Source organism: Epinephelus fuscoguttatus, linkage group LG18 (assembly GCF_011397635.1).
Source record: "Epinephelus fuscoguttatus linkage group LG18, E.fuscoguttatus.final_Chr_v1".
In the NCBI taxonomy this organism is placed as follows: Eukaryota; Metazoa; Chordata; class Actinopteri; order Perciformes; family Serranidae; genus Epinephelus; species Epinephelus fuscoguttatus.
The window spans coordinates 20,656,427-20,678,627 of record NC_064769.1 but is presented as its reverse complement, the minus strand read 5'-3'; the positions used below and the strand labels follow the sequence as shown (position 1 = coordinate 20,678,627).

Sequence of the window (22,201 nt, the reverse complement as noted above, 5' to 3'; positions counted from 1 at the left end):
TGGCGACCCTCCAGTTCCCAGTCCAAGTCCCTTTGGACTGAGATACGGCCGCCCCAAGTTGATAGCCTTAAGCAGAGGAGCGGGTCATAGAGCCCTGGTAAACTCACTTATTTCCAACTCAGACTCCCAGATTTGTTTCCTCAAAATTTTTAGCCAGTCTTCAGCCCCAACCGACACTGCCTCAAGTTATGTCAGCACCAAACTACAATATATAGTATTTTCAGTGCCGTTGGTGCTTCAAACTTCACATCATGCAGTTGCCTCCCGCAGTCCAAACCATGAAGCTTGGATGAATTGGAGACTCCAGGGGTGAAGTAAAGAGGTTGATGGATACACTTTTCAGTCTGTGACACATGTTAAGGTTTCAGTTAGATATCACAGACGTGGAGTTGTCCTTAATTACAGGGTTAAAGTGTACTTTGGCTCCCTGCAGATAAACTTTGACTACAGCTGCCGTTATAAAACTGATAAATATGTTTGCATTGTTGGCTCTGACTTGAGATCGGCTTCTCTGCCAAACCTCAGCCCCAGTCATTAAGATGGAATATTAGGGAATCAAGCCTTCATATCCTTCAAAGGGTAACTCCTCCCCAACCCAACTACAGCCTTTAATACAGGTGGCATGGAACAACACACCAGCCGTGCTACAGAGCTGCTTCTGTCTTGAGTTTGATCTGCAAACAGCATGGGGACTCTTCAGGAAAGAATCATTGTTCTCTCCGTCCTTCTTTGTTTGATCTGTGCTGTTCAGGTAAGTTCATAACCTTTAACCATTCATGTCCTGAGAGTTTGCTTCATCTATTTTTAGCTAAAAAAGAACATCAAGTCTTTTGATTTCATCACAGCTCCTAAACGATTTTACTGCATGTTTGCCTTCACAGGTCAATTCACTGCCTGTACCTGAAGACTGGAATGGTTTGATCCTGCGGACCAAGCGGTCACTCCTGTGGCGTTGGAACAGCATGAAGCCTGTGGGCGCCAGCTGCAGGGATAACTTAGAGTGTGGCACACAATACTGCAGGTACAGTAGAGCTTCTTAGAACTGTTGAGGCCTGTCATCAGACATTTGGGACATTTAGGAAACTCAAACATTCCCACTGCTGCTGTAGGCTTCTACCATTAATACTTGCATTTCTTAAAGGTCCAGTGTGTAGGATTTAGGATGATATATTGGCAGAGATGGAATATAATAAGAGTATTTTTTTAGTGTATGATCACCTAAAAATAAAAATAGTTGTATAGGAAGGAACAAGCCAAACACTGGCTGAACATAGGGCCAATTACATTTTCGCATCAGCCACTGTAGTTAGCAGCCCCTCTATGATGACAGCGTTGGAGAAACACAACTTTTTTTTAACATTAAATCTGCTTTATTGAGTGTTTTTACTGGTTTAAATCAGTGGGTCTATTTGTTTTGGAGAGGAAGAGACCTCTGCGGATAATAAGGCGCCTCGTAAAAGCCTCCTCAAAGTCTCAATCTTAAGTTAAGTTAAAAAGGTGTGCACACATTAGCAGGTGCTGGGCTAACAGCCTGTCCCTGACATGCCAAACAGCATAGGAGAAACACTGATTTGTAACATGACACTGCATTATTCAGTCTTATTAGTGATTTTAATCACCTGGTCCATTTGTTTCGGAGAGGAAGAGAGCTCCGTGGATAATTCAGCTTCAGATAAAACCTCCTGAACAATTAATATTGAAGGAATTCCAACTGAGAGAAGTTTCGGCTGCTTGCAACTTGCAGTCCTCACCACTAGATGCCACTAAATCCACCTAAAATCTGACACACTGTTCCTTTAAGTGAATTGTCATTAATGTGAAACCAGAAAAGTTCCTTCAAATGACATTCTGTGATATCAAACAGACTTAATGTTCCCTTTCACAGTGTTCACAGACAGTCAGAAAGTATACTAAGATAAATAATGAAGCTGTTCTTTATCTTTGCAGGAAAAATATCTGCTCCTTCAGGAACTCCACCTGAAGAGGACACGCAAACAAAACAATCCATCAGGGTGACAGAGCAAACATCCACCTCATGGACCAAAGCGACCCGACTCAAAATTATGAAATTACTGCTGTGGTATCCTGGCTTGACCTGCTGGCACTTCATCAGGCAGTCAGTTAAAGTAATCTGATCTGGCACCGCACTGCAGCAAAACAGAGCTGTAAATGCTGCATGAACAATCAAACGGCTCCATCTAGAGCGGCATTGATTTTTATGATCTAGTTTGTCTATAACACAGCACATCAGACAGGCTATGTAACATGTTTTAATAAGAAAATATAAATATTCATGCAAAGTTTGTGAGATGCTCTGAGTTTATTGGTTCATGCTGTTATTATATATTTATTTGTACATATTGTAAAGAATGTAGTTGTTTAAATATGCTTTTTATAAGAGGTTGTATTGCCCACATTTTGTTTGTCAGCAAGTTCAGAACAAATTAAAAATTTCTTCACTGTTCCTTCTCGTTTAATGCAATGGAAGAAGATATTGGCTGTTTTTAAAAAAAATGAATGGGATTTTTTTTTTTTTAATTCAAATAAAATATTTCTGTATTCAATCACCAAGGACCACATACCACAAGGTGGCGATGCAGTGATTCCCAACTCTTCACTGACCAAGGGACAAGCTTTTCCTTGCTGCTTTTACATGTTTTGAATTATTATATTTTTATTGCTGTTTTCCATCAAAAGCTCTTGTGATAAAGTACCAACAAATATAAAAAAAATATGCATAAACATTTCCCATATGTGTGAAAAATGACCAAAATTAAATTGGCCAGTGTTACTGTGGCAAAGGTCGTGCAATGGTTATGGCTGGGGATTGTGAGGACATTTCTGACCATATTTATATAGCTAATTTTCCATAGTGTGTGTGTGTGTGTCTTTGATCGGATCAGACTTGGTAAACAGATGATAGCCTATATAATATCTGCCCACTGCCGTGCTGATGCTTGTGGCTCAGGCCAGCACCTAAACATGGCAGACTTAGTGAAGCCTCCTCTTTCTTACCATGCTGGAATACATGCACACATGAGTGTGATGCTCTGCATTACATGTTGAGGTTGGTTGACTCTCAGACCTTATTGCAACCACCCAAATGTTATGAAAGACGAGACAAACCTGGTGTGTTGTGTCACTGGGGGTTTCTTTTTCTGATACCCACAGATCAGCATTACCACCATGCGGATTATGGCTACTGACAGTATATATTATAGAGGTTACCACATGACACATATTGCACAACCGCCCTTGAGGATGCATGCATCATTTTAACCACTGGAGGGCGAGCTGAGCCAGGTTTAGTGAGATGAATATGGCAACAGCACATTTGTGTGTATGACCCACTAACTGTGTATTTTTTTTACAAACTAATCTTTATATACTTAATACACCATTGTCTCACGATTAAACACTTGCATTGAATAGTTCTACAAGCACGCTAAAATTATTACTTATTGATTTGACGATGATTTATTCTTACAATTCTATTTTCTGATGTTGATAATGATCTAAAATGAGACTTATTTTAAAAAATAATAAGGATGAGAAGTTAAGAATGGGATCGTTCATAAATAATATGGCCATGATGTTATAGAGTGACGCTACAAGTGAACAGGGTAAAACTTTTAACCACTAGAAATCACCATGAAACTTCAGCATCTAAGACAATTATTTTGTTTTAGCGTACAAGTATTCTGAAATTGTATATTTACATATGCAAATGTGGCATTATCAATTTAAATTATTTTCTTTACTCCATAATAAATAAATAAAATGAAATAAAACAAAGATAAAAAAAAGTCAAGATCCATAACAAACAAAATAGAATAAAATAAAGTAAAAATAAAATAAAAATAAAAAAGTCAAGATCCATAACAAATAAAATAAAATAAAAATAAAAATAAACAAGTCAATATCCATAACAAACAAAATAAAAATAAATAAATAAATAAAATAAAAAGTCAACATCCATAACGAATAAAATAAAATAAGATAAAATGTTATATAAATATAAATGACACAATCAAACCCCTAAGTAAAAACCTTCAGGATATGGTGTATGTTTGTGCTACTGGCCCAAATTATGAGGAAAAAAATAACTCGTTTTGAGCAAAAGCATAGATATGTATTGTAAAATTCATATGTTAAACCAAACATCTGAATGTGTATTGTGTGGACTTTTTCCTTACAGTAGTTAAAGAACATCTTATGGAAGCAAAATGGCCCAAAATCTCCAAATTAACCAGTACATTTAAAGAATAATGTTAACCTGTGGTGTCTCCCCTTGATCTAGTAGCATTATAGATTATAATTATGTTTTTTCTACATGTCAAAATTATGATTTAATATCTCATATTTGTGTCTCATCATTATAAAATAGAAACTCATAATTCCAGTCACTGTGCCAACACTGGTTACCAGCCTGCTCCTGATGTCTATTTTTATCATACTTTGAAAAGAAGAAAAAAACACAGGCCTTTATAATGAACTCTTTTCCTACCCGGAGTCTTGGATGCTTTGAGTGGCAGCCGCTTCTCCTTCTTCATTGGTTTAAGTCTGCGTGACGTCACATCTCCGTCAGGCTGAGCGGTGCTGAAGCGGCGGCGTGGGGACAGCTGTATCTGTCCGGACCTCAATGTCGGACCGGCTTCACATTACGCTACAACAGAGTTATAAAACCCCGATGTAAGGCTTTAGTTTTATATTAATATTATATTTCATATTAAATATTGGCTTTCCAGAGCACATTTGACGTCAGAGGTGCGTCGAGCACTCGGGTTATATTTATTAAGAATTGTCTGATATTGGATCTAACCTATTGAAATCACCTGGAAGAGGAGGATGGACATCACCTTTGGCTGAGCACTCCTATCAAGTAGGTGATAATATTAAAAGGAGATGAGGAGACTGGCTGGCGGTGCACGAGCGCGTGTCTTTTCATGAGCTCTGTCTACTTTGAAGTCAATAATTCATCTGTATTGATTCTGATCTTCTGTCCTACTTTATTTGTGCTTTAAGTCTGCATGTGTGTGTGATAGTGTGTGTGTTCCTGAGAGAGGGAAATGCTACTTCTGTCATGGGTGGCTCTTTTGGCACGTGTGCATGTCTTATTGTCTGCATGTCCTAATTCAGCCACTTTAAATATTTCATTTTCATTATGAACACCAACACACACATGCAGATGGGTGAGGAAATTGAAGGCAAAACCAACATCAAGTGTCTTTGTGGTCCACCACAAGCCTCCAGAACAGCTTGAGTGCTCCCTGCCAAGTCTGTGGAAGTGTATTAGAGGGATGAACCACATCCCTTCATTTATATAAACAACCTTTATTTACTGTAATCAGGCAGTCTTACTGAGATCAAGTGAGAATACAGCAGATAGAAAGAAAAACAAGCAGGGCATATAGCACTGGAGACAATCACAGACATCACTAAATAGATTTAAAGATGAAAGTTTATATTATATAACTGCAGAGCACTGTCTTACACGTGCCAAAATATTCCAAAGATGTTAAGATCTGGTGACTGTTTACCATCACAGGTGTAGATTTCAGGGAAGACGCAGGGGACATGTCTCACTCAATATTTAAAAAATGTGCATTTGCCCACCTGAGTAGAAACATGAAGGTTGCAGAGGACTTTTATTTTGAAAAAATTAAGGACATTTACACCATAAATTGATGCAGAAAATGCAGAAATTGATAGAAAAATGCAAAAAAAAAACAAGTGTTTGACGCTCTCATTTTTTGACAAAGGACCCCTAAACCCTCTGTTTCATATGTGTCCGACACCCTCAATGCTGAAACGAAACCTACGCCCTTGATTTATGTCATTATCATACTCACCAAAACACTCAGTGACCCTAATGTTTCTACACTCTTTCATACTCGTTTTTCCTTTAATTGTCCCTGGACTAGGTACCTGGCTACATAGTGCAGTGCAGTCAGCCCCCATCTTTGACCTTACTCTGTCTACATCCATCTTTTACTCTTTAAATGCAGGTCGCAGATGTTATACTATTATTGAGTTCTTCTACTGAAACTTTGCTGAGCTGTAACGAAGTCTCATTATCAGAGACATCACTGATAACAAGCAGCATCACGGTCTGATTCTGCATCTAACCAAAAAACAACGAGAGTGGACCTCAGACTCTTTGCTTTCACAGAACCACGCAGACACTGACTTGACCTGACAGACATTTCCAGTGAAATCAGTTAATCACAGCCATCTCAGCGCCCAGAGGACGGAGCTTCACGTTAGGGGACCTCCTCCAGCAGTGGCCATAATTTGGGAGAGACATATCAGTCACTTTGGCCTACTTTCCTGCTGTATTGAACTATTGAACTGTTTAAAATAAGCTCCAGTGTTATATTCCCTCATATCACATTATCACAGACAATAATCTTGACAATCAAACATCAACGTAGTGATTTAAAAGGATTCTGTCAACAGCGCTTCCTCCACAGAAATGTGTGATGTTGTTTATCATGTCTTTTTGGAGCAAAGTAAAAATCGGTTTCATGCAAACACCTACAGATACACTAGGAGCCATTGAAAATTCAGCTTCTTCCTCAAGGACAAGACACTAACCATGATTTAGGGCCAACCTGCGCTACCTCCTGAGCTTTGCTGTGCAGTTATTTAACCAGGTGCCAAACAATAATCTGCTGTTTTAGCTTTTTTGCTGTTATAGTGCAATTCATTTAGGTTATACCCGGAAATACTAGAGTGGAAATAGTCTGACTGTGTGGAATATATGCAGTATTTGAGTTTGCCATAATAAAAACCTGTCTCTGGTGTTGAAGGACAGAATTATAAGTCCTCTAAAATGCTTTTGTAGACAAAAATAGGGGTGCTAAAGAAAGGTTCACAGCCAGGCCACATCCACTTTTTATTTCCATCACATTGATGTTTCTATCTCTGAGCATATTTCCTATTCGTTGCCATGGTAAGGATGTTGTTTATCGTTGCGATTTGATGATAAAGAGGATTACCTCCTCATGGTCATCTGCAACAGATGTTGTTTGTTTACACACGCTGCATCCAGACAGTAGCACAACAATGTGACGCCTCCGAACGGATGGCTGCCTGATGTGTGACATAACGCCCCCGAACTGTGTCTGAAGACTGAGGATGTTGCATCTTAAATATTGAATTGTCTGAACATGGTTTTCAGTCTAGTTTAAATTCACCACAGAGCACCAAGACTACAAGACTGCAGATCTCATGAAATGTGTGTGTGGTTGTATCCTAGCAACATTAATTATTACTAATAACTTCAATAAATGATTTTGTGGTTGAATGTCATCCACACTCCGGTGTTTAAATATTTTATGTGCTTTGTAATTACTTTTATTCTGACTTGGCTGTAGTCCTCGTGGTTGTGTTTCAGTGAGGGATAATGATCACTGTCATGCTGCCTCCTGTGTATAGATGTCTGTAAAATCAGATGCTAAATGAGGATGTAGAGCACATTGAATTAACTAAACTGATGTGAAAATGTATTTACTCTTGCCAGTGCCAGCGGAGCATCTCTGCAGTGCAGCTGCCCTAGTTACAGAGCAGCTGAGTAACTGTGAGAGACTGTGGTTGGCCCAGGCAGCGAGAGGAGGAGTTTATTAACGGTTGACTGAATTATGGAGGGTAGGCTGTGTTGAGGGCCAGAAGCAGACAGCATGATAGGACTTTGACTGGAGGACCAGTGGTGTGAAGTGAGGAAGCAGACTCTGACAGCAGTAGCCTGCAGTTGTGTTTCATGTTTTTATCTTTTTCTAGTCTGTAGGGATGCTTTTACCCCAGAATTAAAGATGCACTTCTTTTTTACTAGCCACTAAAATCTGTAATGAGGTCCCTGGTGCTTTAAGCCTGTCACAGCATTACAGCTGGGAGGGTCATTGAGTCCAAAAATAAAGAGGCTGATCCAGAGGGAGATAAACATCTAAACACTTCATATGCAAACACCAACAACAAGCATAAAAACAATATTGATTACATTTACATGAAGCATTAAAACATGTCCCCATGGTCCAACTGTGCAACATTGAAAACATTATCTCTTAAATGCCATGATGGTCCATAATGATACCTTTGCTCACAGGGCCAGGCCTGCACTTAAAGGGACACTTCACCCCCCAGATGATGATTTGTATGATAATAACTCATGTTATGTTAAATTCATGAAGAAAACTTCGTTTTTCTCACATGCCTCCAAGGTGAACGAAGAATCCGAAAAGGCGAACATTATTGAATCAGTTCAATTCAATTTTATATATAAAGCCCAATATCACACCTCACAGTTTGCCTCAGAGGGCTTTACAGCATACAACATCACTCTGTCCTTTGGACCCTCACAGGGGATGAGGAAAAACTCCCCCAAAAAACCTTTAATGGGGGAAATAAAATGGTAGAAACCTCAGGAAGAGCAACTGAGGAGGGATCCCTCTTCCAGGACGGACAGACGTGCAATAGATGTCGTACAGAACAGATCAACATAATTAATCCATATGACAAAATGATATACATAGAGAGAGACAGAGACAGACAGAAATGCAGAGCAAACAGTAATGGCAATAGTTACTTTCAATCATTAATTTTCCACCATAACCGCTTATCCTGTTGGGGGTCGCGGTTGTGCTGTGAGAGGCAGGGTACACCCTGGACAGGTCACCATACTATCACAGGGCTGACACATAGAGACAGACAACCATTCATGCTCACATTCACACCTACAGCCAATTTAGAGTCACCAATTCAACTCCATCCTGGCACCCCACCCTGGATTTGAACTAGGAACCCTCCCATTTACCAACAGTGCTAACCACTGCACCACAGTGCTGCTGACAATAGCTACAATAACAGTAATTTTACTCATAATATCATAATAATAGTATTTTGGAAGCATATATGTTATAAGTATATATTAATATATAATAGTACATGTATGTGATAATAATAATCACACTATAATAATAGTAAAGTATGACTGATAATAATAGCAGCAGTAGGAGGCATCAGGCAGGACCATGGCAGTCGCACAACTATGACCCACAATCCAGGCGTAGCCGTGATCAGAGGAAACCTCCGAGACAGTGGAGCACAAAGGCTCTGAAGAGGAAGCCAAGATAGTGACATGACATGAATGTTGGCAAATGAAGAAGAGCTAACGTTCCAGAATCTGAGAGTGAGAGAGATGATGATGAATTTAAGTCATGGGGGGCTGCCATTAATGGCAAAACTATGACTGGATAAATGAGACTTGGATTATACAGCATGAGTTGTGTGTTGTAAACGGATGTTTTGATGTAATTTTACCACAGTTTAATGCAGATGCAGCCCCCTTTAAATTCAATTGAATTTTTGATTTTTGTGTTCAACATGGAGGTACATGAGAAAATCAAATGGTTAATTGTGTCCCAAATTCAAAGTAACACAGGGTGAGTCACTGACATATAAATGATCATTTGGAGGGTGAAGTGTTCCTTGAAGTCTTTCCATCTTAAGTCTTCCCTTACAGTATCCCTTATAGAATCCAATTATTTTCTATCCAACGTAATGATATGAATAGTTTTTACTGCTTTGTCTAATGAGCCTCAGGAAATGTGTTGTAGAAGCCATAATACTTGTGACTGATTTAGTGCATTTTCTAATTACCATTATACTCATGTTCAGTGCATTTTTCATCACCCTTGACAACCACACTGTGTGCAGGAACATTGGGCAATTGATTGTTTCACATATTTCACATACTCATTTAATCTGCCATTCTGCTCTTCTATGCATTCCAATGCATCATTGTGAATGTGTTTGTGCACCATGGATAACACACTGAAAGCAGATTCATTGTACTTATAAGTGATTTTATTTTATTTTATTATTTCAGGATTTAGTTTAAGGAACATGGGGACAGTTTCCATGCGCCAGCCTGATTCAGCAGTATGATTGGAGCGTCCAGCCTCTCAGGGCACACCCTGATAGCGTGCCACTTCCCTGTGGTCCAGCTTCCCACCTGGCAACTTCCTGTCCAGGCCCTGTGCAACTCAGCCAAGAGGCCTGGCCGGCTGTGCTCAGTGGGCTTGACCCGAGCTGTGTCACTCCCAGAGCAAGACTCTCTGAACCGAGAGCATGCCTTCAAAGGTGGTCAGAGACATTTTTCCAGCAGCTACGGTAGTCTCAACGAGGACCGAGCTGAGGAGGAGGGGGGCAGTGACAGCAGCGGGAGGTACGACTCCAATTCATCACCAGAGGAGACGAGTTCCCATCTGAAGAAGGAAAGCTCTGGAGCTAGAGACAGTCTGCGCTCACACAATTCATTTCTCCCCAATACAGAGCTTGATGAGGATGAGGAAGATGAGGATAGTGATGGAGATAATCTACACAAATATCATGAGGACTCATCTTTTGTGTTGCATGGAAACACCAACTGGCCTCTGAGTAATGGTACCAGGAATCATACAATGTCCCACGGGTACATGGATGGTGAATGGGGCCATGAAGGCACCATGTTGGGTACTGAGAGTGACCGAGAGTGGCTCTCTAACCAGCCTCATCACCCAGACTCAGTGCAGACTGAATGCCAGTGCTGTCATGTGATCAAACCTGGCATCCTGGTGATGGCTTATGGAGAGCAGGATGCAGACAGACTGAAGGATAACATGTCCTGCTGCATCCACAGCCAACACAAATGTTCCCCAGAGCTGTTCTCCAACAATCACACAGAGTACGTGAGCGACTCTTCCTGTAACAGCTCCGACGGCGTCTTGGTTAACTTCTGCACTATCTATAACAGGAGCAACAATCCTGCCACGCCTCATGACCTCAGCAGTCCTGCAGTTCAACCCGCTCAGTCACCTGAGGGATCTGTGTTCCTCAACCTGCAACCTGTTCCTCAGACTCCAGCCGAGGACCTCCAACATGATGACATGACAGTGAACTCCCCCCCTAAAGAGGAAGTTGACACGACACCCTCAGCCTCCTGCTGGTCTCCTCAGGGCCTCGACTCTAACTGCAATCTTTACTCCCTGGAGCCGCTACCCCCGGGTCTCTCCTCGCTGGAGGTGTCAGACCTGGCCGCCTGTCTCCAGAGTCAGGCCACACTGGCTATAGGGACCAACCAGAAGTACTACAAGCTTGTGACTTGTGACCTCTCCTCCCAGTCGCCCAGCCCGGCCTGGTCCAGCCTCACCAGCTGCCCCGAGGGTCAGTGCAGGAGTAGCCCCTTCCCTCCGTCTGAGCACCTCAGTGTTGATCATAAGAAAGAAGGACAAGACAAAGAAGTCAAGATGGTAATGTTGCACAAAAACAACTCTTCTCTTAGTACTGAATTAAATGACTTAGGCCAGCTAGGATATTAAACATCACTTTGATAGGGAAAAATGCAGAATCACAATGCGTAAGGGTTTAAAAAAAAAAAGGGTTATATCTGTCCAGTGAAAACTATGTATCTCCAACATTTAGGTTAGTAAAATTTTCCTACTTCCCGAGCAATATAAACTATTTAAAACCATGTAAGATAATCTGAAAAATGCATAGTCACAAATCTGAAATAAGGCTTTTTGTCTTAGCTCATGGACAATGGCACAACAAAGGCACTGTATCATAGCCTGAAGGGGGAACATAACCATTCCTACAGGCTTTGAACATCTGAGTACCACTTTCTCCTACATTTTATGTTTTATTAAAGATATACTATGCATGATTACCCTAAAAAAACAGTGCACTGATACAGAATTAATCCCTCTCAATCATCACTTATGACCCACTAGCAGTGTGTGGTGGTGTATATGTCTACAGAGACTCTGCTCTACCTATGTTTCCTGTATTTTGGACGTTTATTGGCGTGTACCCCCACAGCACTCAGGTGAGCGAGGCAAATCACCAAATGATATTTGACCTTGGGTTGGCCTTAACTTTCACTTTTGCTGATGAGTGTTTTTACAAACAGTAACTGGAAAATCCTGCATAGTATACCTTTGATAGTCAATAAATCACATACTTAAAATGTAAAGATAATAATAAGCCATTTATTAGAGCACCTGGGTAAAAAATCTTTTGACTCGTGTTTCTCCATGCTCAGCACGGGTCTTGCTTTGTGTTTTTAGCTTGCTCTTAAGTTAATGAAATATATCTCTAATGGACTGTTTGACCACCAAAGTTTTAGAGGAAACAGCTGCAGAGCACCCAGTCCAAGATCCATTTAGTAGAGACTTATAAGGCTTCTCTGCAGATTTAATAGCTTGTGGAACATTTTGATGAACGACAGTTACTACTGCTGAGTTGATGGGTCATCATTAAGGGAGATTTAATTTAATTTAATTTATTATTGGTACAAAAAAAGAATGCATAAAACAGGTACAACAATGATAGGAACAGGAGAAAATACTTAAGGACAGACATAGAATATATGTATAGCATAACAAACAACAACAACAAAAGAATGAAATAATAATAAGTAAATTATTATTAGTCAAATTTAGGTAAATTTGTTAAATGTGGTGTGTGTGTGTGTGTGTGTGTGTGTGTGTGTGTGTGTGTGTGTGTGTGTGTGTGTGTGTGTGTGTGTTTATGTGCAAGATTGTGTGTGTGTAAGGGGCAAAAAATTTTAAAAAGCTAATAACAACAATAATAATAATAATGCACCTATTCCAGATAAATACAAAAGAAACCCCCAGAACAACTGGGTGTAAATAGTAAGGGAGGAATGGAAAAATTATAAAATCATTTGATAGTTTGAGAAAGTATTAATTAATGATTTACCACATGACTTAAAACAGATGTATAAAGAATTAGTAAATGATTGCAGCCACCAGTTACAGTATAAACACCGTTATTAGACAGTGCTTTCAGCATCTTGTGTAAAAATGCATGTGATTTGGTTGTTTAAGCAGCTCTGTCTTTTCTGCATCTCCACCAGGAGAAAGAGGACCAACAAAAGGAAAAAAGGTTCTCTTCTGCTCAGTACAGCGCCGAGTTTGAATGCTCTCAGTTTCAGACCTATGATTACCAAGTTGCCTCCACCTCCACTGAGCAAGCCCTCTGCAGGAAGAAACATACAGACAGCATCCAAAACCTCTCCCACACGCCCTGTTCTCTGTGCCCCAGCCAGTGTAGCCCACATAGCAGCAAATGCCAAGGCACAAGTGCTGCGTCCACACAGCCATCTGTGATTCTGCACCAGGAGCACTGTGATACTGATGCTACTGAGAAGGGTAAAGCAATGGATAAGAGTTGTTTGTTTATTTGTCAGTGTTTTAAAGATACAATAACAGAAAAAATGAGAGTGAATTCACATCTTTTCCTTCATTTTTCTCATCCTCTACCGTTATCTCAGGAGCGTGCTCATTGGAAAATGCAGTGGTGCGCTACAGTAAGGCCCAAAGACCAACCTCGCTGCCCATCCAGCCCTTCGTTCTGGTCCCCGCAGGCAAACCCCAGACCCAGCACCTGGGCTGTCTTCTGGAACAGTACATGAATCAGAAGAGCAACAAGTCTGGTAGCTCCCAACCAGGCCTCAAATTCAAGGGCAAAAGCAGTCAGTGCTTTTCTAATCCTCAGCCATCCCCAATGGGCAATCACTGCCCCATCTTCCTGGAGGCTCCTTCGAGCTCAGACACCTGCTCCACCTGCACGCCGAGTCCAGAGTGCTTCAGCCGCAGACGTGCATGGAGCCAGTCCAGCAGAGGCCACGGACGTCCAAGTCCCTGTGCATCAAAAAGCAGACTGGATCCAATGCACATCAGCCCAAAGCCCAGACTGGCTCAGGAGCAAGATAAAACAAGCCCCTACTCAGGCAAAACTCTGACTAACACTTTTTCAAATCTGATTTCAGCTCCAAATCAGTCCAACCTTGTTAAAATTCCCACCTACCAGGACCTTATTAACTTCACCCCTGCGCAGGGTCATGCCAACAGTGAGCCCAAAACTCCCAAGAAGTCCCACACCCCCTACCCTCCAGTATTCTCTCATACACCCCCCACTTTACTCCTAACCACTGACACCAATCACCCAAACCTGCAGGTGTCCCTGTCTCCTCCCACTACTGTACAACCAGAAAAAAAGCTCCCTCAGTACCAAGCTGCACCTGCAGCTGACTCTGGCTTTTTTCATGGTAGTTTCACAGCTGCCCTCTCCTCCGTAGCTCCTCTCTCGTCTTTGAGTTCTCTGCTTTCATTGGCTGCTTCTGGGCTGCAAATCCAGGAGTCTGCAGGGCTCAGTGGGAAGCCGAGTCAGAGTCAACACAGTGAATCTCTGATACTGAGTGACAAGCCACCCACAGAGTTCTGCCTCTCACCAGATACATCTTATGAGTCTATGTCTATCAGCCATCTTCAGAGGAGAGGTGAGGACTATGAATATTACTGTGTGTAAAACATGTTAAATACTGTATACACACTGAAATCTGAATGGAGTAAAAAAACATGACCCAGTCACAATAATGATAGGATTCCTCCTTGATTGGATTGTCTATCCAGAGCTGAGCTGTTGAGAGCAGCAATACAAACTCTCTGTGCTGCAGCAGTGCCTTCAATACCCCGAAGGGGCTTCCTCTCAAACATGACCTATTTTTAACTCTCCCTGTACGGGATTGGCTGAGCCTTCTGCTCTGTAGCCTATGTGTGTGCGACTGCGAGCTCCAAGAAGGAGAATGATGCAGTAGAAACAGTGCTAATGATTTACAACACACCTAATCATTTTGTTTTACCATACGGACCACTGGCTACAAATTTGATAGTATAGATATAAGCCTTTTGTGATGGATAATCAGTGGAGACACTGTGGTGTACAGTCAGTGAGGTGCAGCACTGCAGGCAGCATCAACATGCATAAAGAATTTACCGTGACATTTGCAGAGGCTAGTCGGTGTGAGATGAAGAAAGAAAGGCAGGGGAAGGCAAGTCAATGAGAACTGCTGCTAAAATGGACTCTTTCATCTTCAGCTCACTTTCACATTTGCATTCTGGCAATATGATAATGAACCCTGAAAGAAATCTCTCATATTTCTATGCACTGACCCAGTTAGTGAGGTGAAAGTCTTATCTCTGAGTCTGTTCATCATTGAGTCTAAGACAAGTAAAACATCTGACAGTGCAGTAACATCTGTTCAGCCTGTTTCCAACGCAAATGTTTAAAGAATTTTCCATACATGACAAGACAGACATAAGAAGAGAAATCACCGCATCAGAATAATAAAATCAAGACACAATTTGTACTGTGAGGATAGGCAAAAATAAACAATCTGATCTTTAGGAACAGGTCTTTTTAGTGTCTGGTTTGTACCGGGGTCAGCCTGACGAACCTTCTTGCGCTCATGAATCCCAGACATTTCCCACTCGCCCACTTGCTGTTATCGCAGGGTACTGTTTACGCTGCCTGCTATGATGACTTAACAAGAAGCAATTGAGTAGGACTTGAGTTCAAACAGCAAGGTATTTACACTGCTCAAAAAATTTAAGGGAACACTTTATTGTCACAGTCTAACACCAAGTCAGTTAAACTTAAGGGATATCAATCTGTCCACTTTACATGTGGTGGCCACAGACAGTTGCTCTCTCCTCATCCTTCCTGACTGATTCTTCTCTAGTTTTGTCTTCTGCTAGTGTCCTTGTCACTACTGGTAGCATGAGGTGATACCTGCAGCCCTATCAGGTTGCACAGGTAGTCCAGCTCCTCCACATGTGCTGTCACAAGAGGGTTTGCTGTGTCTCCCAGCACACTCTCAAGGGCATGGAGGAGACACTAGGAGACCAGCTGTTACATGAGGAGAGCTGGACAGGGCCGTAGAAGGGCATCAACACAGCAGCAGGACTGTTATCTGCTCTTTTGTGAGAGGAGGAACAGGAGAAGCACTGCCAGAGCCGTACAAAATGACCTCCAGCAGGCTACTGGTGTGCATGTTTCTGACCACACTGTCAGAAACAGGCTCCATGAGGGTGGCATGAGGGCCCAACGTCCTCTAATGGGACCTGTGCTCACAATGTACATTAGTAACGAGTTTAAACTTGAAGAATACGTTCATCAAGATCTGATGTGTGATTTAAGTGTTCCCTTAATTATTTTGAGCAGTGTACAACAAGGGAACTGATTTTTATTCAGACACCACATGAATAACTGGGACCTCTGCTACTTGCCCCACACAGAACGACACATTGTTGGTCAGTGTCATTTCAGTAACATCCTTCTGTTTACATAACCTACCGACATATAAGTGGGATGCTGAATCAGTGCATTAAGATTAATATTTTAACTTTATTAATGGGAATCATTGAACAGAAGTTTTGTGAGGTGGACAGCACCAGCTGTCGAATGGCATATAGTGTAACTTAAAGTAAGCTCAAAGTTTGGAAAGGTTCAGTGTGTTTACATGTATAAATAATAAGTCCACCCATCACTACTGTACAGGAAACAGGTTAGTTAGAATTATACCAACACACAAGCAGATTCTGTGTTTTGTTTGTAAATAAAGCACTAAAATGACTTAAGATGGGATTTACAATGTAATGTGTATTGTACATATGAAAACATCAGTGTTTTATACGTGCCCAAACAATGCATGAAGCATTAATTACAGCTGGTCCAACCTCTTTCCTCTGTAGGCTTGCTGAGGTCTGTGAGCAGGGCGGTGGATTTGATCATGGCTCATTTTGGCAGCAGCAGAGACCCTGAAGAAAAGGTATGTGTTTGGCAGCTGAGCTGAGCAGCTTGAAAGATGTGTCACAATGGAAAAGTGCCAGACTGAAATTATTTACATTCTGGAGTCAAATAACTTGTGTCAGCAGGAAATACACTGTATCACATTTCTTTTCCTTCTGCCACAGATGCGTCTGGGTAACAGCTCCCGCAGCCCCACGATCGCCGGTCTGGTGCTGGAACATTTGTGTCCAGCGATCCAGAATATTTTAGAGGACGGTCTGCGGGATCACAAGCTGGATTTCATTATAGGGCAGCGTCGCAACCACTCCTGGAGTGTGGTGGAGGTCTCTACTAGGATTGGTAAATGTAACTGGAGTGATTGTGTCATGAATGCATGGGCTTTGTTGTGGGCTCTTTAATTAACTCTTTTTGTTCTCTGTCTACAACAGGTCCATCCACCAGGGTCCTTTATAGCCTCGTCTCCAAAATCAGACAGTGTCCGCAGCTCACCAACCACTGCATGAGACTGAGAGCCTTCATCATGGGCCTGCTGAAGTAAAGGATTACCTTTGATCATGTTTATGATGATAAAGAATGCTTATAAAAGTTCTGCCCGTACTGTATAATAATTTACCTTTTGTTGGTTATTTGCTCTTTTTCAGCTTGAGAGCTTTGGAATTCTGGCTCAGTCACCTTCAGAGTCAAAAAGGTGAGCGCACAGTCAATTTATTGTTCTAGCAACATGGCAAAACGCCAAATTGCAATTTGAGTCAGTCAGTTGGTCGCTCACTTTGTTCTGTACTCAAGTACCTCAAGATCTATTGAATGGACTGTCATGAACTTAAGGACAAATATTCATGCTCCTCTACAGGGTCAAAATATTGGTTTGTCTAATGTTAGTGCTAATTAGCAAATCATCTCAGCAAAAACTGAGCACAGCGTTAGTTCAGACAGGACACGATTTCAAGCTCAGCTCACATCCCAGCTACATCAGCTGATCTCTGACAACCAATCGACTGATAGAGCAGCTGATTGATGGAAGGGAGTCAGCTGATAGATCACATGATTCTTTTCTACACAACACAAAGAGATTTTTACAAACGCCTGTCTGTCTGACCTCCTGGAGAGAGAAGTGAGTAAAGTTTTGCACCACACATGGCTTGTTTCAAGAGGGGGGGGTCATCGGGAGTTGGCTGTTGTCGGCAAGATGTCACCGCTACCCGCTTTAGGGCGAGCAGGCTTTCGGTCCATCTCCGGCATGGCGTTATCTGAACTGATAATGGAAAAACAGATCTGTGCAGCATGGCTTGACTCGGCGCAACCAAAAGTGGTAGTGGAAAAGGGTATAACATACACTTGTAGCAAAGAAGCTCAGATCACAACACACACAGAAGGAGTGTGACTTCCTTCTCTGCTCAGGACACCATTACACCACTATATCTGTCCATAATAAATGGCTGCTATGATAATGCTCTGAATGTGATGTCGGCCTGCAGCACCTTTAACCAACAAGTTATTGCATATGTTTTGGATCTGTACAGTGTATGTGTTCACACTCGTTACTGTCTCCACAGATGTGGTGACAACATACTACCATTCTTGGGGCTTCCTGTCCATGTCACTGGGTCAGTGTCAGCCCTTGTTTCAGGAACTGCTGCTTCTGCTGCAGCCGCTCTCCGTGTTGCCCTTTGACCTCAACTTGCTCCTGGAGCCCCGACTGCTACGTAACAGACAGCTGTGTTCAGAGGAAGAGGGTGTTTCTCCACCTCCGCCGTGCTCAGCCCTCCTAGTGACCAGCTGGCCACTACTGCAAGCAGACAAAAAGGCAGACAGCAGCCACAGCAGTCAGCAAACTAAGATTTCACACCACACAGGTCTGCATCACCAAGAGTCTCCCACTTCTCAGAACTACGTCAAGCAGGATTGCGGAGGGATGCAGACGAACAGGAGTCCATTGTTAGCTCCTATTCCAGAGTGGTGGCCGACAGAGCCTGACCTTATGGATGGTGTGGTTGAAGGGGAGGACTGTAGCCACAATTATGGAGATACTTGGTCTCAAATAAGTATGGACAGCAGGCAAGAAGAGAGGAAGGGCGAGAAAGACAATGAGACCCTAATTGCGTCCACTTGTGTCCAGGCTGAGAGTCCATGTCAGGGTGGGCTGCGCTGGGCCAAACTGTTTGGAGCAGCTGATACGCCCACCAGGACAGAGACAGTATCTCAGAGTCACATTGGAGCACAAACCAAAAGGTAAGAACCAGCAAGTACAGATTTTATTGTTTGATTTCACTACTCTTTGGCTGATTTGGGATCTAGATCCATCAAAGACTGATCTTGTATCTCCCTACTCTATACCAATACCTCTATATCATTGCTTTCGTAGGTACAGGCGACCATCACAGTGGCTGCATTTTGACAGATCGCAACTCGGACTGTTGGCTCAATCCATCAGGGCGATGAAGCTCGGAGGAGCGCATACTAACAAGGACTGCTGAAAACTGAACCCTCTGTGGATGGAGGACTGAGTGGAGCTCATTTACTGTACAAACAAAAAGTCTTAACTGCATGATAATAAACACACAGTGCTGAACTGATCAGAAAGCACATAAAATACAGGATTAACTGCCTGGCAATGGCCCGCATTCATCACGCTTTGTGTTGCACCAGCTATTCATAAATCCGTTACTAAAGCCTAATTGATGGCAGGGTGCTTGACACTTTTGAGGAGTGTTGCTCGACAGAAATTAAAGAGCCGTGCGGCATTTGGAATTTATGCTTTGGTGGAAGGTTTCAGCTGTCTCTGTGGTAACCAGACGCTGTCCACCAGCCGGCTTGTGTCATCCCAATCTGGAAATAGATTCTTCAGACAGCTGTTTGTTTTGTATCTATATTTGTCATGCTTTGTTTCCTTTTGTATTTTTTAGTTAATTGAAATGGAAGAGATTTATTTTTTAAAGATTATTTTTGGCTTCTTGCCTTTATTGGATAGGACAGTTTAAGCGTGCAGCAAACCAGTGGCTGCTGCAGCAAAGACATTGCCTTCAGATATGGGATGCCTGCTCTACCCACTAAGCCACTGGGTGCCCAAGGCAGAGATTTCAAACTCACTTCTACTGAGGAGAAAACAAGAGTGCAAGAAAAGGAGGTGGTCAGTGCGTCCATTGAACCAAACAAGGAAACTACAGGGTGAATAAATGTGACGCAATGTGACTACCTCATAAAACTGCAGGACAAAATATGAGTATGTGTGACATAACAAAATCCTCCAGGTACACGACATTAGTGGAAACTTTTCCGTCAAAAATAGGTCATTTCTGTCAAGCGACACTCATTAAAAGTGTCAGGTGCCCCTCCGTAAATCAGCTGTTAGTTTTGTGATTCCTTTTGAGGTTCTTAGGATCAGCTAGTTTCTAAATAACTAAGGTTGCATCATTTAAACTAATTTGTAAAACTTCAGTATGTACAAGGACAACGGCTGTCCAATCAACTCTGTAAACAGAAAGTTGCTGTAAACTAGTATAACTGCCAAAAATAACAATTTTAACATCCAATCTAATATTATATCTAACTGCCATTCATTGTAGATGTTAGGAGGGCCCAATTCTATTTTATATATCTGTACATAGAGAAATAAGTGTATAGAGTTTGTGTTAAATATAATATTTAGATAGTTTATAATGGGGGGAAAATATAATGCTAATGCTAATGCTAATGCTAATCTAGTTTTACATATTCTATTTCTATGGTATAACTTTTTATGTTAAGGTATTCTGTTTAAATGTCATTGAAAATCTTCCCAGATGCAACAGCTTTCAGATATTTCAACCATATTTCATATTATCTTTGACATTTTAACCTAAACAGATCATATGCTCGCAAGCCAACGTTAGCTTTCTCAGTTGGTTGCGTTAGCTAACGCTACAATAACACCTGGAAGTTACTGGGTCTAATGCTGTGTTCCAGGCAAGTTTCAGAGCCCGTAAGTCACCACTTCAAGTCACAATTCACGAATTCATAGCGTTCCAGGCAAGTCACGCCAAAGTCTCAAAGCAACATGGCGGACCGTGTGGGGTTTATGTTTGTTTATGATCACTTCTGTCACCAAAGGTGCCAGTTCCTTCCTCATTTGAGCAAAACGGAGGAGGAGAAACGGCGCATAAGGTCACAGATGCTATTATACTTTTTATTTTACATTATCTGTGTGTTTGGAAACGTATTTTGTATTGATTTATTCTTGCACTGGAAACCAGCTGCCAATAATGCGTTAACATTAGGGTTATTTTATGTCTATTTCTCACCGTGTATCACCTGCATCAACACCGCATCCATGGGGCTGCCTGTTGTTTGGAGGAGTAAGGTAATTGGTTTAGAGGGCTGTGTGACGTCAGAAAGCGTAACTGGGAGTACATCGATCTGGTTCGAGTTCACGGGTGGTAAGTTACGGGTTTGATTGCCGTTTGAGTGCACTTTCACGGGTAGAAGGTTGTAAAAACACGAGTTACAAGTTGCCTGGAACGCACCATAAATATTGCAGTAACTCTGTATGTAAGAACTAGATTTTGAGGTGCAACATATTTTAATTTAGTGAGACATAAATTAACACTTAAACCACATTAAATAAACATTTAAACTATGTTATAAATGGGTGTAGTCTGAACTTTCGAACAGCTGGTGCAACAGGCTCCTGGTGTGACTGCCTCCTGATCTTAAAATGTCCCTTGGTTGTTGTTTGATCAGTGTACTTTTGTAATGTGTGGTCATATAAGTTGTGAGATAAAGCTTGAATGCGATCAGAAGAGGCTGAGTCATCTCCACAGTAAATCCTGAGCTCTTGATGAATGAGGGCCACTTCCTCCATTTGCAATTGCACTCTGGAATAACATTCCTCTATATTTCCTGTAGGCGAATATCAATCATAAAATGTGAATATTGACCTGCTTTAGACTGTTGGACATTCTCGTGGTGCAAAACTTGTTCATTTCTCATATTTCACTGTCATTCTCTCCACAGCTGTACCTTCATCTGTAGGTGGAAAAATAGAAGCAGTCCACTCTTACTAGTGCCAAATATGACACTACACCAGCCTTGTGGATTCTCGGTGATGTTTTGTTTCCAGTAATCGGCTTTCTTGAGCAAATCCCCAGCATGGTTTTCTGTAGGTGCATGAGGTAACAAACATACAGTAGGTGCTTCAGTACTAGATCTCTTAACTTAATGTTTTTATAGCTGTAGAGTCGGGTTTTGGAATTTTTCTGGCGATGAACTTTGAAATGTGTAGAGTTGTTTGGTATATGCAGTGATATGTCTTCCAGTGAGGTTTGTTCAGTTGCACAAATATAAGCCATCTTGTGGCTGTTTCAGGTATTTCAGTGTGTGTCAGGTAGGCCTACATTTTGATAGACTGGTGGTTAGATTGGAGGGAGGAACAAAAGGAGATGTGTTGATACAGAATTTTGCAATAATGTGAGGTCTGTGTAATTATTTCACCCAGCATCATTTTCTTAACCTCTGAATGCTTCCTCTGATGCCCAGTGACAATCAAAGTCTGTCAATAAAGACTTCTTCTTAT

The 22,201-nt window shown here is 41.6% G+C and overlaps 2 protein-coding genes across 2 annotated transcripts; both read left to right on the top strand.

Moving 5' to 3' along the window:
* The first annotated feature begins 624 nt into the window (after positions 1 to 624).
* On the top strand, positions 625 to 2,646 carry LOC125905971 (liver-expressed antimicrobial peptide 2-like). Its single transcript, XM_049604319.1, has 3 exons — positions 625 to 751; positions 882 to 1,021; positions 1,948 to 2,646. Exons 1-3 carry the CDS (start codon positions 686 to 688, stop codon positions 1,979 to 1,981), a joined length of 240 nt encoding a protein of 79 aa, XP_049460276.1. The 5' UTR covers positions 625 to 685; the 3' UTR covers positions 1,982 to 2,646.
* Positions 2,647 to 4,650: 2,004 nt separating this feature from the next.
* Positions 4,651 to 22,201, top strand: LOC125906279 (AP-4 complex accessory subunit RUSC2). The gene is made up of 10 exons (XM_049604793.1): positions 4,651 to 4,882; positions 9,887 to 11,288; positions 12,917 to 13,211; positions 13,334 to 14,341; positions 16,596 to 16,672; positions 16,818 to 16,992; positions 17,082 to 17,187; positions 17,295 to 17,341; positions 18,207 to 18,882; positions 19,016 to 22,201. The coding sequence occupies exons 2-10, from the start codon at positions 9,942 to 9,944 to the stop codon at positions 19,125 to 19,127; spliced, it is 3,843 nt and encodes a 1,280-aa protein (XP_049460750.1). The 5' UTR covers positions 4,651 to 4,882; positions 9,887 to 9,941; the 3' UTR covers positions 19,128 to 22,201.